Source organism: Trachymyrmex cornetzi, unplaced genomic scaffold (genome assembly GCF_001594075.2).
Source record: "Trachymyrmex cornetzi isolate Tcor2-1 unplaced genomic scaffold, Tcor1.1 scaffold123, whole genome shotgun sequence".
In the NCBI taxonomy this organism is placed as follows: Eukaryota; Metazoa; Arthropoda; class Insecta; order Hymenoptera; family Formicidae; genus Trachymyrmex; species Trachymyrmex cornetzi.
Genome location: NW_017295795.1, coordinates 176,597 through 191,921, shown reverse-complemented (window position 1 = coordinate 191,921; position 15,325 = coordinate 176,597). Strand labels below are relative to the sequence as shown.

Here is a 15,325-nt window from a genome sequence, read left to right as displayed (position 1 = left end):
GAGACATTATACCACCGAGATATTGTAAGAATTTATATCGAGTAATTATATTATATGTCTTTATTTTACTTTTAAGTTTTACTGATTATTGACTCTTATATGCCCTTTACTTGATTTTTATTTTTATTTGAAGCAGAAAATTAAAACCTCCCGCAAATGACGAGAATTTGGCTCGTAAACTGACATTTTCAATCGAGAATAACTTTATGATGCAGATACAAATCGACTAATGTTTCTATTATGGGGTTATGTTGACAGATGCTCAAGTTTATTGTATATGACGTCTATGATCTATTTATTTCGACCACCACTTACCGCTAAAGCCATCTATAGGAAAACGGCGGAAGCAAAGTTGTGCACCTAATACACTGACTTAATTTGAGTATAAAAATAAAATGCAAATATTTCGAATTATAAAATACATATTTTATCTAATAGTACAATAAAATGTATTGAGTATTTCACGATTTAGTCGATTTCTATGTTTATTTATAAACATATCTTCACGTTATTTTGTGAACAACGGTTTTAATGTGCACCAGTGTGCACTGAGTGCGTCCAATCGAATTCGCTATAAGATACTTTCGCGTGGAATCAACTATCCTTATATTTTAAATTTGTTTTTAAGAAAAACTATTCCCCGAGATCAATAAGTAAAATATAGAGAGGTGTTTCTTACCTTTCCCGATCGCAGGAGTCGGTGAGGAGCTCGCTGGCACTCCTACTACGAGCTTCCTCTGGTCGTCCCGCAGGATGTCTCATCGTGATCTCCTCCCGTGGGATGCGCGCCAATTCGGTATCCCGATCAGCGGAATTGGAGACGGAACGCGCATCAGCGGCTCCACGGCTCTTTCGCCGGAAGATCTTTCGGAGACCGCGCAGGGGATGAAAGCGACGCTTCTTTGGTTCTACAAGCAGAAAACATGTGAAAAAGGTTTAGTTAAGAAAATTCAAATCGCGCGCGATATAAATTCTCTTCAGACACACTGGCACTTATGAGTATATATACAGTATTTCATATCGTTCAGTTATTTTTTTAATTCTAATATTCCTGACAGAAGAAGAACAAACAACATATGTTTACTACAATATTCTTTCATTCTTTTCTTCTTGATTACTATACGGATTTCAATAAAATAAAATAATTAAACAAAAAATTAAATCACTTTTTAATTATTATTAAAAATTATTATTTATTCTATAAATAAAAATTGATTACAATCCAAGTGACAGGAACACAATTACAGAGGAATAAAATAATTTTGAATATTTAGTAATTGTAAAAATATTAAAAAAAGAATATCTAACAATGCGTGTAACATATTCCACAGATTTGTGTCATCATCACTGAGATTTACAATTTTTAAGATCTTGCAAGATGCACGATGATTAGGCGATATTTATCGAGGAAATCTACGAGTGAGTCGAGAGAAGGCATCCTACATGGAGCCTAGAATTTTAGAATTCGCGTGTTCTGTTTGAACAGTGTACCTACACCTGACTGACTTCACGGATTATAATACACAGCGACGGTCATAACGTGATAAGATTAGAAACTCGGATTAGATAACTCTATATCGACTTAACATATCGTAAGCCGAGAGAGTCTCTCCTTATAAGGTACGAGTCTGATCTCTCTCTCTCTCTCTCTCTCTCTCTCTCTCTCTCTCTCTCTCTCTCTCTCTCTCTCTCTCTCTAACGGCCTTTACCCTCCTCGTACCCGCTTTTTTCTGACCTGTCTCTGTCCCTGTCATTCACGAGCACTCTAACCTTATCCGCTTTTGACGTGACGTATCTGCCGATGCTCCTCGAGGAAACCTTCGACGTTAATGCACAAAAGACGAGATTTGAGACTTTTGCGCAGGTAGATGGGCAATCTCAACGAGATGGCAGAAAATGAAAACTAAAAGCTGTTCTTATACATACATATTTACATCACACTATGCGATAAACCGATAAACGAAAATAATAAATAACCATAACAAAAGTAATATAAAGTTACAAAAGTAACATAAATAATAAGTAAGAAACGAAAATAAAATAACACTGATAAGATAACACAAATAAGCGTGACAAAGAAATATTAATATAGGAGAATAATGAAGTAAAAATAAGAAAAAATTATGGAAATCTTCTCGAAAGCCATCTCTCGAAATTATCAATATTATTGTACAAAAAGTTAACTCTTTTCCAAGGTTTTAATAAAATTATGATAGCAATATAAACGATTTAAATAAAATGTATACTGATCTGCAGTTTTTTAATTATACAGAGTGTCCCAAAATTCGTGATTCAAAATAATATATAATAATAACAAAAAGTCATCGAAAAGTTAAATAAAAACGTCATTTGTAAATTTTTTAAGCAGTAGTTTTTGAGTAAGGGTTTAAATATAAATAATTATATAATAGATTACTTTAAACATCTGTGAATATTAACACTTCAATACGTTCATTAATACACGCGTGATTCATGAACAAATGGCCATCTAAATGTAATCTGTGTACTTAAATCCTTTATTATCTCAAAATCACTTAAAATAAAAATGTAGAAATAACTGTTTTTACTTAATTTTTCGAGAACTTTCTTGCTAGAGTATTTTGAGTCGCAAATTTTGGGACATCCTGTACAACGATGCGATCTCCTTTGTAACAAATAGAGCGGCCTTCGAATTCTCGAAGTACTATACATTTAATTTTATATAAGTACCTTGAAACAACAATACAAGGAGGTTACATTTGGAAACACCACTCGAGTGGCCTCACATATCATTTTATCCTTAATTTAAAATACAGTAAACAAGGATAAAATAATATATGGAGACACTCGGTATTTCCTACTTAGCCTAGAATAGACATTCAATATTAAATAACATTTTAAAGTCAATAGTGTATCCTAATTTATTGTCGCATACTCAATTTCAACACGACGTGATGACGCTGTGCTTAAAGTCGATCTACCACAATTCCATCTCGATGCAGCGTGATGCTGTGCTTAAAGTCGATCTATCACGATGTCTACGTACGAGTACGTCCCGCGATCAAACACCGGCCCTTAACGAGACAAGGGGAGAGGAATGTACGGTTGATCGGGAGTGATCTTTACCGTGTACTTGACACTCTCTGTTGCGAGTTGCGAGCGCACTTTACACGCTTCAATGACGGCTTCAACGTCGTTGAAGCGCGAAAAATAATGCTACGCTAGAGTCGCTTGCTAGCGGCTGTCTGTCTCACGGTAAAGCGTCACGTAACGACAACATCTGTTTGTACGATATTGAAGAATAATGCATCGTCACTGCAGGCACGGAAATTCTCGACATACAAAAACCAACGCAGAGCGAAGATTATTTGAGGTGTAAATTGTACAAACGTGCGATACAATAAAATTATGAAAAAATAATAAAAGAGCTATAGGAAATTATTTTATAGAATAGCTTTATAAAATATCATTTTGGTCGCGCGATTAAAAGTAACTCTATGGAATATATTGTGGTATAAATATATTTGACTGTCTGAGCTTTATTTCACATTAATATTTGAAAACATTTCTTATTACAGTTAAAATTAAAATTTAATACAAGAAGCGAGTAAATTAAATTTTTTTATGAAAAAAATTGAAATTTAAATTCTCTAGAAAGTTAATGAACATTTAATTACAGAAGGATTTCGATTGGAATACACAATAAACGTCAGCTGACCGAGAATTCACGAAGTTTCCCCTAATTGTGTTCCTCGATTAAAAAATTAACTCGCGAGTTAATTTATCCCTGCACTCGCCGAGCTCTGTAATTTACTGAGACTTAATCCAATGGCAGAGGTCATTATACCGACCCGGAAATTCATCCGTAATGGCACATAACGCGACTATGTTCTCCTGAACAATAGTCACGGCACGCAGTAATGCAAAACAGGAAAAAAAAAGAAATCACAGCTCACCGCCTACCATAATCATAATTGTCACTTTAATCTCTGTCCGCTCCTAATTAAACGTACATACGCGCTTCTTACTATTACCGCTAACGACGACCTCAATTTACTATTGCATCCTTGCCCGAGATGCAGAGAACGTCCTCGTGTAACCTTGCGGATTGCAACACGATACCGTAACGTGATGCTACTTGGGCGTGAACTTGGAGAACCGTTGAGCAAAATTAATAATTTATCTCCTCTACACTGCACTGTTAAATCTATAGAGTGTTAAATTTAACTTAATTTAAATCATCACTGTCTCTATTAAATATATCGTTATTTTATACTAAAAACAATGGTTAAATTTCACAATATATATGTCAATTTGATGATATATAGTGTCAAATTGACATTATACAATTTTAAACTCAACTATTGTTTTAATATAAAATCACGATATTTTGAGTAGGAGTAGTGGCGACTCAAGCTAGGTTAAATTTGATGCTATAGATTTAACAGCGTGAGAAAAAAATTGTTCATTTGACTAAATTAATTTAATTCTTCATTTCTTTCAATGAAGAATATATGTATATAAGTCAAACATATTATATTTGACTTAAATACATACATTCTCCAATAAAAGAAATAAAAACAAAATAAATTAATTTAGCTAAATAAACAATTTTTTTTTCATTGTAAAGACAAATCACACTTTAAACTTTAAATTAAAATTTAAACTTTGAATAATACAAAGTTAAATTTAAAAAATCAAATCAATTCTGCCTCAATTATAAAAACACATTAAAGTAAAATGACAGAATTATAATCATAAAAAATGTGAATAACTGTTGAATTAAGGAGGTTGTAAGGCAAATGCAATATGTTAAGAACTATTTGAAAAAATTACAGACTATTCTAAATTTCATTTAATAATAATACAAAAAAAAATAGAAACAATTGACCTTCTGGATCAAAAGTTATTTAAATAAGTAGTAACATTTTTTAAATTTGTACTCCAATATAAATATATGAACATTTATTATAAAATAATGATAAAAATCTCAATTTTTTTATATAAATACTCTAGGAATTCAACAATATTTTTGTGAAGTTATCTTGAGATGTAGACATTAATTGTTCAGTAAATAAATAAAATTTGTTATTTGTTATAAACTAATGGTGAATCTCAATGAAACTTTGCATAAATCATGTTTAGTACTTAATATATTTATATAAAAAAAAAACATTTAGATTTTTCTTATTATTTTAACAATTTTTGTTTATAACAATAAAACTAATAACAAATAAAATAAATAACCTATAAAAATGTGTTGCTCAATAAAACCAGAATGTTATAAACATAACTTTCACATGTATGTAGTTTATTTAAAGCGAAAATATTAATATATGTGTTTTATGCTCTTACAACCTTCTTAAAGGAACACTTTCGTTACTGAATTGTCGCGACGCTTCGTGTATTTTTATAGGAAATTGCTGCGTTCCACGCAAACGTTCGATGAAATCCGTATGTTTCATCATATGCCTCGTTTACCCACGGCTTGCCGTAATACACGCCTCGGAATCGGAAATTCGCGTGTCTTCATATTGAAAGAACGCGCGACGTCGAGAATCCGATTCTCGGAGGAGAAAATGCAGTTTTTCCGACGGCGCATTTAAATCATCGCCGGCAGCGTCGTATTTCTACCATCTTTTAGAATTTGACAGAAAATAGAGTTTCTAGGGAAATCTATTCGACTTGAATAATGTAACGAATGATCAGAAAATACGCCAGGCACAATCATCGAATCTTGCGCGCGCTATATTAATCTATTCTATATTATTTAATATTCGAATATTCAATTAGTATTGTACATAATAAAATATGTTCTAGTTAAATCAACAAATTAACATTGGTTAATTTGGTTATTATAACCATTCTGTTTGGCCTCATCAAAATGCCATTCTGGTTGAATCTTTTATTAGTCTGACCAAAACAACATTTTTCTCGGTATATACAGTGTATATCTCTTTCAATGAATAATATTAGCATCGATAATGGTGCACGTGTTATATGAATAATCTTGCAAGCGAATGTTTTTGTAACCTCGTAGAGAGAGAATCAATAAAGTATATATATATATATAAACACTGGTAATTATAGATCTAAAGAGAAGTAAAATCGCACTTAACTCTCCAGACGGTAGATCTATTGGACCCATTCAATATAAATTTTTTCGTCAAAAATACCAAACAATTCAATTTTTTGTTACATCTGCAAAAATTTAGATTATTATTATTAAAATATACTCAATAATCATCCTTTTTTATACGAGTTATGTTATTCCGCTTCCTTGAAATTAATTAGTGCCTTTTAATTAATATAAATTAAATGGGTTTTATAGTTTTAACATCAGTAATTGTGTTACAGATTTTGGAAAGTTAAGAACAATTATATAAAGTAAAGTAACTATAAGTATCTATATATTCTATAATAACCACTGTTCATTTACTGTTTTAATTTACTGCTTTCATTTACTGCTCTACAAATATAAAATTACTAAAGTTGCTCAAAGAAACTTTAAAGTGACGATACGTTCGTTATATTCTGAAAGTTTATTAATCAAATTGATAATTACTGAAATTGCCTTAGAACTCTTGTGGATCTCGCAAAGTTACAAACTGTCAAAGTATACTAAGAGTACTCAAACCTCACTGACCTTTGGGCATAGGGTCGACGCTGTGCTGAGTCGCTGGGAACTCGCCGAGACCAAAAGCGCGATGGTGCTGATGATGATGATGCTGATGATGGTTTTGAGGGGGTGGCGAGGCCTCTCTCATGCAACCCATCAGGCTGAGGGCACCGCCAACGCCTCCACCACCACCTCCGAGGGCGGTGCTCGTCGACATCGTCCTGCTGCTCTGAAACACCCCGAAGAACCAAAGTGCGACGTAGGACTCTCTCACGCGTTGGTACCATGTCGAGAGAAACGAGCCCTCCGACCCTTTCCAGCTCTTCCAGCCGTCCATCTCTCCCGTCTCTCAAATTCTTGAACGTGTCTAACGTGACGAGAAAATACTTTGCTTCTCCATGCCTGCCTGTTGTTTAATAAGCGCGGATGGGAATTAAAAGCGAAGGTGTGGTCTTGGTGCGGCTATGTTGCGCGGACGATTCGGGAAATATTGATTTCTATTAGTTGACCTTACTTTCGTCTCTCTCCGGATGACCTTGCGCAACTTAATTTGACACGAATGGCGTCTTAATTAGGATCATAATTTACTTTTTATTTTTGCAACGATTAAATAAAAAGAAAATAATCAAATGATTCTAACAACATCAACAGGAAGAGACTAGGAAACCTTTTTCTTAAAAATTATTTTGGAGGAATAGTTCGAATCGTAAAACAGATACACTGTAAAAAGAAATGTGTTTTATACTTGTCCCCATTTTTTAAACATTTAAAGATATTTCAGTCTCAAACTTTTTTAATAGACAAAACATTACGTGTTTAAATTAAAACACTATACGTTTTAAATCTAAACACGTAGTGTTTTGTCTATTGAAAAAGTTTAAAACTAATATATCTTTAAGTGTTTAAAAAATGGAGACAAGAATAAAATATTTTAATATCTTAAAATTAAACATTTCTTTTTTTAGTGTAATCGTTATATTTTTATATGTAATTTTACGAGCAGAAGCCAGTTATTTAATATTATTTGATTGGATTAGACTTGTTAATATCGAGCAAAAATAAATATTATACATTGAATAATGAATAAATTTTTCGTTGTGGTTAATCAAATTTCATATAATTTTAATTTTCATACGTAGTTTGATCTCGTTTTGCACTTAGAAAACTAGTGCAATTAAATGCAAATCAATTTTTCACATATTTTTAATATTAATAAATAATTTAACCCTTTTACAATATTAAAATATCTAATTAGTAAAAGGGCTTTTTTGAGCCAACAACGCTAAATGTTTGTTAACAGGCAAAAAATATCTAGCATTGTTGGCTCAAAAAAATCCTTTTGCTAATTAAATAGATTAGATAGAATAGATAGATTTTACTAATTAGAATAGATTATTTTAATTAATTCTATTGAGCTGTTTTGCATTTTGTTTTTAATTATACAATATTAAAGTATTATTTCAAAGACTGTAATGTTAATCCTTTTATTTCTTTGTTATCACAATAACTTTATAACCTTAAAAAGATTAGATTATTTATTAACACTGTAAACATGTAAACCAATTTGCATTCATTTGCATCAGTGTTGGACTAGTTTTCCCAATGGAAAACGCTATTAATATGTAAGTATATAAAAATTAATTAATCACATTTGTTTAGTATAAAGGACGCAACGATATAGCATTCTTTATATGCGACACTTGATTGGTCAATTTTTCTATGCACTGTATATAAGTTTTGTCTAGGTTCAAAGCCTTCAAAATTAAAAATATTCATCAAAACGAATATGAACAGGTAAAAAAATATCTAGTCGATATTTCAGTCAGAATTTTTTGTTCAACATTTTTATATTGAGTTAAAATATTGAATATTCTGTATTATCGAATGCAATAAACATATTCTAAATTGAATTGATTAAACAGTGGTACTCGATTAATTTAGATATTTTTTAAATGTACTTTGTCAATTTTATTTAGATTTAAAATGACATTGATGAGTAGCGGTTTAAAAGATTATAATAAAACTTCCAAATTATACTGCCTCGTGTTATTTCATTTGATATCTCCACTACTCGCACACTGATTCGTAGTAATATCTATTATCGTATAAGATGCGGCACCAAGTGATCAACTCACAAACTCTCACCGAGGGGACACAATTATGCGCAAGTATTCTTCACAACGCAAAAGAGAGAGAGAGAGAGAGAGGGGGGGGGGGGGGGGGGGGGGGGAGAGGGAGAAAGAGAGATTAAGTTCCTAAGCGTGTCTTTCTCAAAGAGGATCGCGTCCCGGACGCGGAACAGGTACGCGGAAAAGATTTCTCACCGTGGAATGTTGTCTTTAACGAATCGCAAAGAAGGGAAGGAAGAGCGAGAGAAGAACGCGGAATGCATTAAACGCGCTGCCGCCTTCGCCACTCTCTCGCGCCACTACTCCGCGACCGTACAGGATTGATATCCCGATTTCCCGGGTCCCGCTCTCCGTGCGTCGACGGGCTGCCGCTCTCCGCACCTCCAAGCAATGGGGGTCAGGAGGAGATGGTCTCCATAGCAACTGCATCCGGCAAGGGGATGCGCGGAGCGACGGCGGACGGTGCATCGATTGCACCCTCTCGGCTAGCGCGCACGCGACCCTGACCTTCGCACAGCTGACGACGAGGATGACGGCGAGCTGGGCTCTTCGCTCCGCATCACCACATCGGGAGAACGTGGGGAAGCCCGCCGAGAATTAGTGCTGCCGGTTCTTATTAAGCTGCCGTTAGTTACGCGACGCGCGGTATGTTAAAGTGCGATGTCATCAAAAATATCGCGCACGACATTGTTTAATGTCAAATTTCATTTAATTTATTTTTAATCATTTTTATACATCACAACTGCTCCTACACTTGGAAAATTTCTGTTAAATTTCACGTCCAAACGATGGACTCAAATTTTAGTATTAATTTAATACAAGATGAATATGTTAGAAAGTTAAAAAATAGAAACGTTATGAAAAATTAATACAAAAATATAACACTTTGGCACAATTTAGAAACAAATTGTGGAGATATATTTCTTTAGTAAAATTAAATTTATAACATGTTAAATTAACATGTAGCTTCATCTTTTACTTATTGCTATTAAAACTACATTATTTTTGTTATTTGTTCAATTACTTATAAATTATATTATTTTAACTCTAAGAAATATGTAAAATATCAATTTAACACAAAGTATTTAAATAATACAATCATATTATGTTAAATTAATACTTGGGTATTAAAAATTCAACATAAAAATTTTAACAGGTATTAATTTTGACACAAGTATATAAAAAATTTTTTTTCTGTATATTCAATATGTCATTAATTTAACTAAAATAATGAAATTAAGCAATTTAACTCAGGAAATCTATTAAATTTGATTCCAATTTAATTTGTTATTTGCATCAATATAAACGTTGTTTATTTTAAAACTAAACCATTCAATTACAGTGGATTGATTTACATTTTGATACATAAGGGAGTTAAGGATAACAATTTATTGTTTGACTTAAGGGATTAAGTTAATTACTATTGTTCCTTTGATATCTAATAGTGAACAGTTGTAAAAAAATTCATTACGCAGTTTTCTTATCGTTTTAAATTTCGAGTAATTTGGAATGGAAAAGCCAAAAGAATTTAAAAATTTCTGCGCGGACTCGAAGGTACGGAGATTTTATAAGTTTGTTCAGCAATAATTAGTTATTTCCTTGCTACTTTTAATATAATTAATTGATAATTATTTTTTACATTAATTACGGGCTTTACGCATTTGAAGTTAAATTAACGTACGGATTGCATAAAAGAGGATTAGTATTTCTTTTTAACTTACCACTAATTTGTTACATCAATCATAATCAAAAGTGCAATTTTCTGATTGCCGACTGGAACGATGAAATAAATCATAACCGATAATTATTTTCGCTCCGCTTATTTCCGTTATTAATCATATTTATTAATTATTCAAGATATAAGATCTAAGCATAAATGGTAGATTTTGTTATTTAATAATAATTGATTTAATTGCATTTTGCTTTGTCTAATAATAATACAAAGATTAAAAATTCTTACTTAAACTTTATATAATTAAGAGCATATATACCGTGTTTAACAAGAAAAGTTAAATCACACTTGATCGGTTTAGCGTTAAATGTTGTGTGAAAATGATCGGATTTCGAGTTATCGCGACTTCGGAGAGCTACGATACGTGAGAATTGATCACGTCGTTGCTTGTGAAATAGTTTTATCGATAAGAGCAACCACGGCCTTGACACAATTTCTAGCATACTTTAACTATAATATAGAATTAATATCAAATTTGGCGCGTTTATGGCGCCGCCATTTGCAATTGTCGTTTTCAGGAAAACAGTCGGCATAATTTCGCAGAAAAATCATTAAAAAGTTTATACGAGTTGGAGCGAATATCTGTGCGCTCCATTCAAAGATTGTTGGTTTTGCAACAAGTGGATACACACAGACTATATAATGCTAATAGATGATATCATCTTTTAAGTCGAACTTTTTTTCTAATATCAACCCATTTGATTGGGCTTACCAATATTTATCGATCAGTGACATATATGAGAGTAAATTAAATATAAACGGGAATAATTTTTTGTTATTTATTGGACGAGAATAAAAATACAAAGAAAATATAAATTATTTTTCTACATAGTTTTCTGCTATACATTAATACATTTTTGTCAGCGGATAGGAAGTTTGACGATATCTTTTTCATAAAAAGTAGTAGATTGTGTCTGCAGCTAATTCCGCACGAATTTCTCTATACTGGCATCGTCCTCGAATCCACCCAATTCTTTTAGCGGCTCAAACATGTCATAATCGCATTGAGATATTTGTCCACGCGATTATCATTTGTTTGAGCCCCTGAAAGAAGAATTGAGACGACAATACGATTCGTGGACAATGCTGATGTAGAGGAATCCGTGCGCAATTGGTTGCAACTTACTACTTTTTATGAAAACGGAATCGCCAAATTGCCTATTCGCTAACAAAAATGTATTAATATAGCAGGGAATTATATAGAAAAATATAATTTGTTTTCTTTATATTTTTATTTTCGTTCAATAAATAATAAAAAAAAATTCCCGTTTATATTTGATTTACCTTCGTATATCAAAATTATTACGTAAATTAAAACGTCACTATGTAAATCAATAATATTGCAAAAAATATTATTACTAATTTTGAATTTCCTTAATTATAAAATAGTATATAATTATATACACGGAGAGAATTTTTTATTAAAGTTTACCCTGAAAATATGATAATCGTGGGACAACATTTTATTTCGAAGAATTTTAATATAAATCTCTCTCATTCATTAATAAAACTACAATAAAATATAAAATAAGTTTGATCAATTTTACTGAAATGCATGGTAAAAATCTTTAAAATATTGTATTATACAACAACTACCATATTTTCAGGTTAAATTTTAAAATAAAATTCTCTCCGTGTAGAGATTAATAATATTTTATAATTATATATATATACACACACAAAATAGTAATCTATAATTATATAATATTTAGATGAGTTCTGTATTTATATAAAACGATAATCTAACATACTGAGAAAAATAGATAAGATATATTTTATGTGTTTAGAGATATAAAGTGTTCGATTTTTACGTATAAGATATAACAGGAATGCTTAAATAGAATTAGGGCCGAGACACTACTCTGTTTCCAGATATAAAGGTTTGATTTTTAGTTATTTTAAGGAACAGTTTTCTTTTACTTTACGTTGCAAAATTCCACACCTTCGCATCAAACATTGCAGCTACAAATACTAATCATGAATAACTAATGATTTTTTAATTACTTTATAAAGGATGAAAACATTTAAGAATTTTCAATTGTCCATGCAACATATGGATACGGCTGGAATTGCTGCAAAAGCTGGGCGGCACATGCATCCCGGAATGCATGCAGGAACCGTCGAACGACGGCGCACAATTTTCCATTCGATACATAGCGTAATTACGCGCTTCCGGTTTCCCGGAACAATTACAGTCGGGCGACCATCCGCGACGACGAGCCATCGATCCATCCTCTCCCTCTTTCTCTTTCTCTCTCATCACGATGGCATCTAGAAGCAATGAAATGCGAAATAACATCGCTCTCATGCCATGATACGTTTCGCGTGCATTTCGGAGTAGAACAATGCGAATTCTTCTGTAAAATCTGCCGCGTATCTTTGTTCCCGTTAATTGGAAAAACGATGCCAAGCTTTTGCTAAATGCTTGGTCATGAATCTCGCTCGATGATCGCCCGATAAACCGTCAAACTATTATATCAGAAAGAAGCAATTATTACGGCAATTTAACGTACGATTAATAAATTAAATATAGCCTTTTAGAGTCAACATAAATAATACGTCTATTAAGCTGGCACAGTCACTTCGGCACAATCAAACGCGACCTATACCACATTTTTTTACTATTTTTTTTGCTAATTTTTTGCTCTATTCCCGATTTTTTTGTTCCAGCCAATTCGCTAAAACCCATGGCTGTGCTAGCTTAAGATCAAAGTTAGAACAGCCACAAAGAAAAAAAGCAGCAAACGAAAAATCAAGTACATATTCTTGAAGGGCTATTTTTTTGCTAATTTTTTGCTCTATTCCCGATTATTTTGCTCACTATTTAAGTCGAAAAATTTGACCAAGAGTGTGACTGTGCTGGCTCGCCGTACAAGAGTAAAATACCTTAAAGCGATTAATTGCTCAGCTCATTTTGGTGTCAAAATGTTTCTAGAATTAATTGCTCTAAGAATATAGCAAATCGGAATTTTTTGCTCACTGTTTAAGTCGAAAAATTCCACCAAAAGTGTGGCTAATTTTTCGACTTATTGTTAGACAGTGAGCAAAAAATTCCGATTTGCGATATTCTTACACTCTTAGGTCCGATTTCACAATATATGGTTACTTAAAGATTAAAGGTAACCAAGAAATTCATGAATGAATTTCATTGATGAACCTGTTGGTAATCTTTAATCTATATAGGTAACCATATATTGTGAAAACGGGCTTTAGTCTGATATCGCGTAGTACCTTCAAATTCGAGGTACAAATGTTGAAGTGACAGTGAAATTTCGAGTTACATACCGATAAGAGGTATTTTTTTTTAATAAGAAGTATTTTTCCCGATATATTCGCTCGAGGTACGAAATTTACGAGGTAATAATGAATATAACGATTCGATTGAGGTATCACTCTTATTGAACTCGCGATACTTTTCTTTTGGCGGTACAAGGCTTCTCGTGCGTACCTCGTATATTCCTCGACGGTACAAATGTACCGCCAGCATTTGTTATATCGTTAACTAATGACAATCGGCTGCGTAACAGCGCGGTCCTCTACTATATCGCGCCATTATACGTTCACGCCGTTCACGGACAACGGATTGGACCAGACCGGACACGTGCTAGTTGTGTTGTACATATACTTATTCACAGTGAATATAAATATGAATAAGTTTACAACATTGATATTCGAAAAGTATCACGTGGTTTATGCCGAGAATTACAATGCGAATGTATTGATTACATTCGCAAATTGGACAGTGATACGGAATCGTTTCTTCTATGTTTATATTGTGGCCATCCGCCAATAAAACATAATTCAGTACTCGATATTACGAAGTCCAAGTGTAGGTACGTATATTCTTTAATAAGAACATTTTTTGCAATATTGTAATTTTCTGTTTCTGATAGTATGAATTTAACCTTCTAATCGTGTTCGGATCTTTTTCAATCCGAGCATTTTTCAGTTTTCGTGGTATGCTAATAATATCAACAAAAATATCAAATTCCATATTAACAATATATTATATTTAACCTTCTAAACACAGTTAGAAGGTTAAGAATCCTTTATATAATATGTGATTTCTTACTTGTAGGTTAAATCTTTGAATTTTTTTTTGATACAACATATCTTTCGCTGTGTTGAAATTTACATCGCGATAAAACTTTTTTACATTACGTAGATACTGTAGAGTTTGCACTAATATAATAAAAATTATATAAACGTGATGTTAACCTTATACCGTTGATGTGGATTTTTTTCACTCGTACTTTTAAAAATATAGAATTTGAGAGAAAAGAATCAGCATTACCTTCTAATTGTATTTAGAAAATTAAATATAATATGCTGTAAAATTTCATATTTTTGTTGACAATATTAACATACCACGAAAAAACTCTGGTTAAAAAAGATCCGAACACAATTAGAAGATTAAATATAGACTATCAAAAAAAGAAAATTACAATGCTTATCGTAATTACAATGCTGATCGTAAATTTGATATGTTTAAATTTTTTTCAGCATCTACGGTCCATCTGATACCATCCTATAAATGCAGTTTTGTTAAATTCCATGACACTTCCATGTCAACTGTTAACAAATCATCGTCGATAGTTGTTTCTAAAAATAATAATCCTGATATATCATATAAATTTGTCAATATTTCTATTGTTCATCTACAATTTTGTCCTCTGCCTTTAGTAACTCTGAAATACCGTTATCAGAAACGTGTGTGAAGTTGGCACCTCATCTTTTGGCACCGCAAGTTTTAATAAGAGTTCCATTGGCACCCGCAATAGTTCTATAGTTCCTGATAAGTTTTATAAATAGTTCCGTTGATTTAGCTAAAAAAAATAACACTTGAAAATTTGCGGTGCTAACTTC

General features: G+C 32.3%; 1 protein-coding gene across 3 annotated transcripts in view; it reads right to left on the bottom strand.

Moving 5' to 3' along the window:
* The window catches only part of LOC108770154 (uncharacterized), a 144,242-nt gene that overhangs the window by 62,733 nt on the left and 66,184 nt on the right, over window positions 1–15,325 (bottom strand). The window contains exons 3-4 of one of the 3 annotated variants that reach the window (XM_018521586.1): window positions 6,626–6,827; window positions 680–908 (exon numbers count right to left, since the gene is read on the bottom strand). In XM_018521586.1, coding sequence (XP_018377088.1) covers window positions 680–908; window positions 6,626–6,815 — 419 coding nt within the window. In that variant the 5' untranslated portion in view covers window positions 6,816–6,827. Of the gene's footprint in view, window positions 1–679; window positions 909–6,625; window positions 7,220–15,325 lie in introns of those variants that run through there. The other 2 variants (XM_018521569.1, XM_018521577.1) reach the window with 2 other exon arrangements.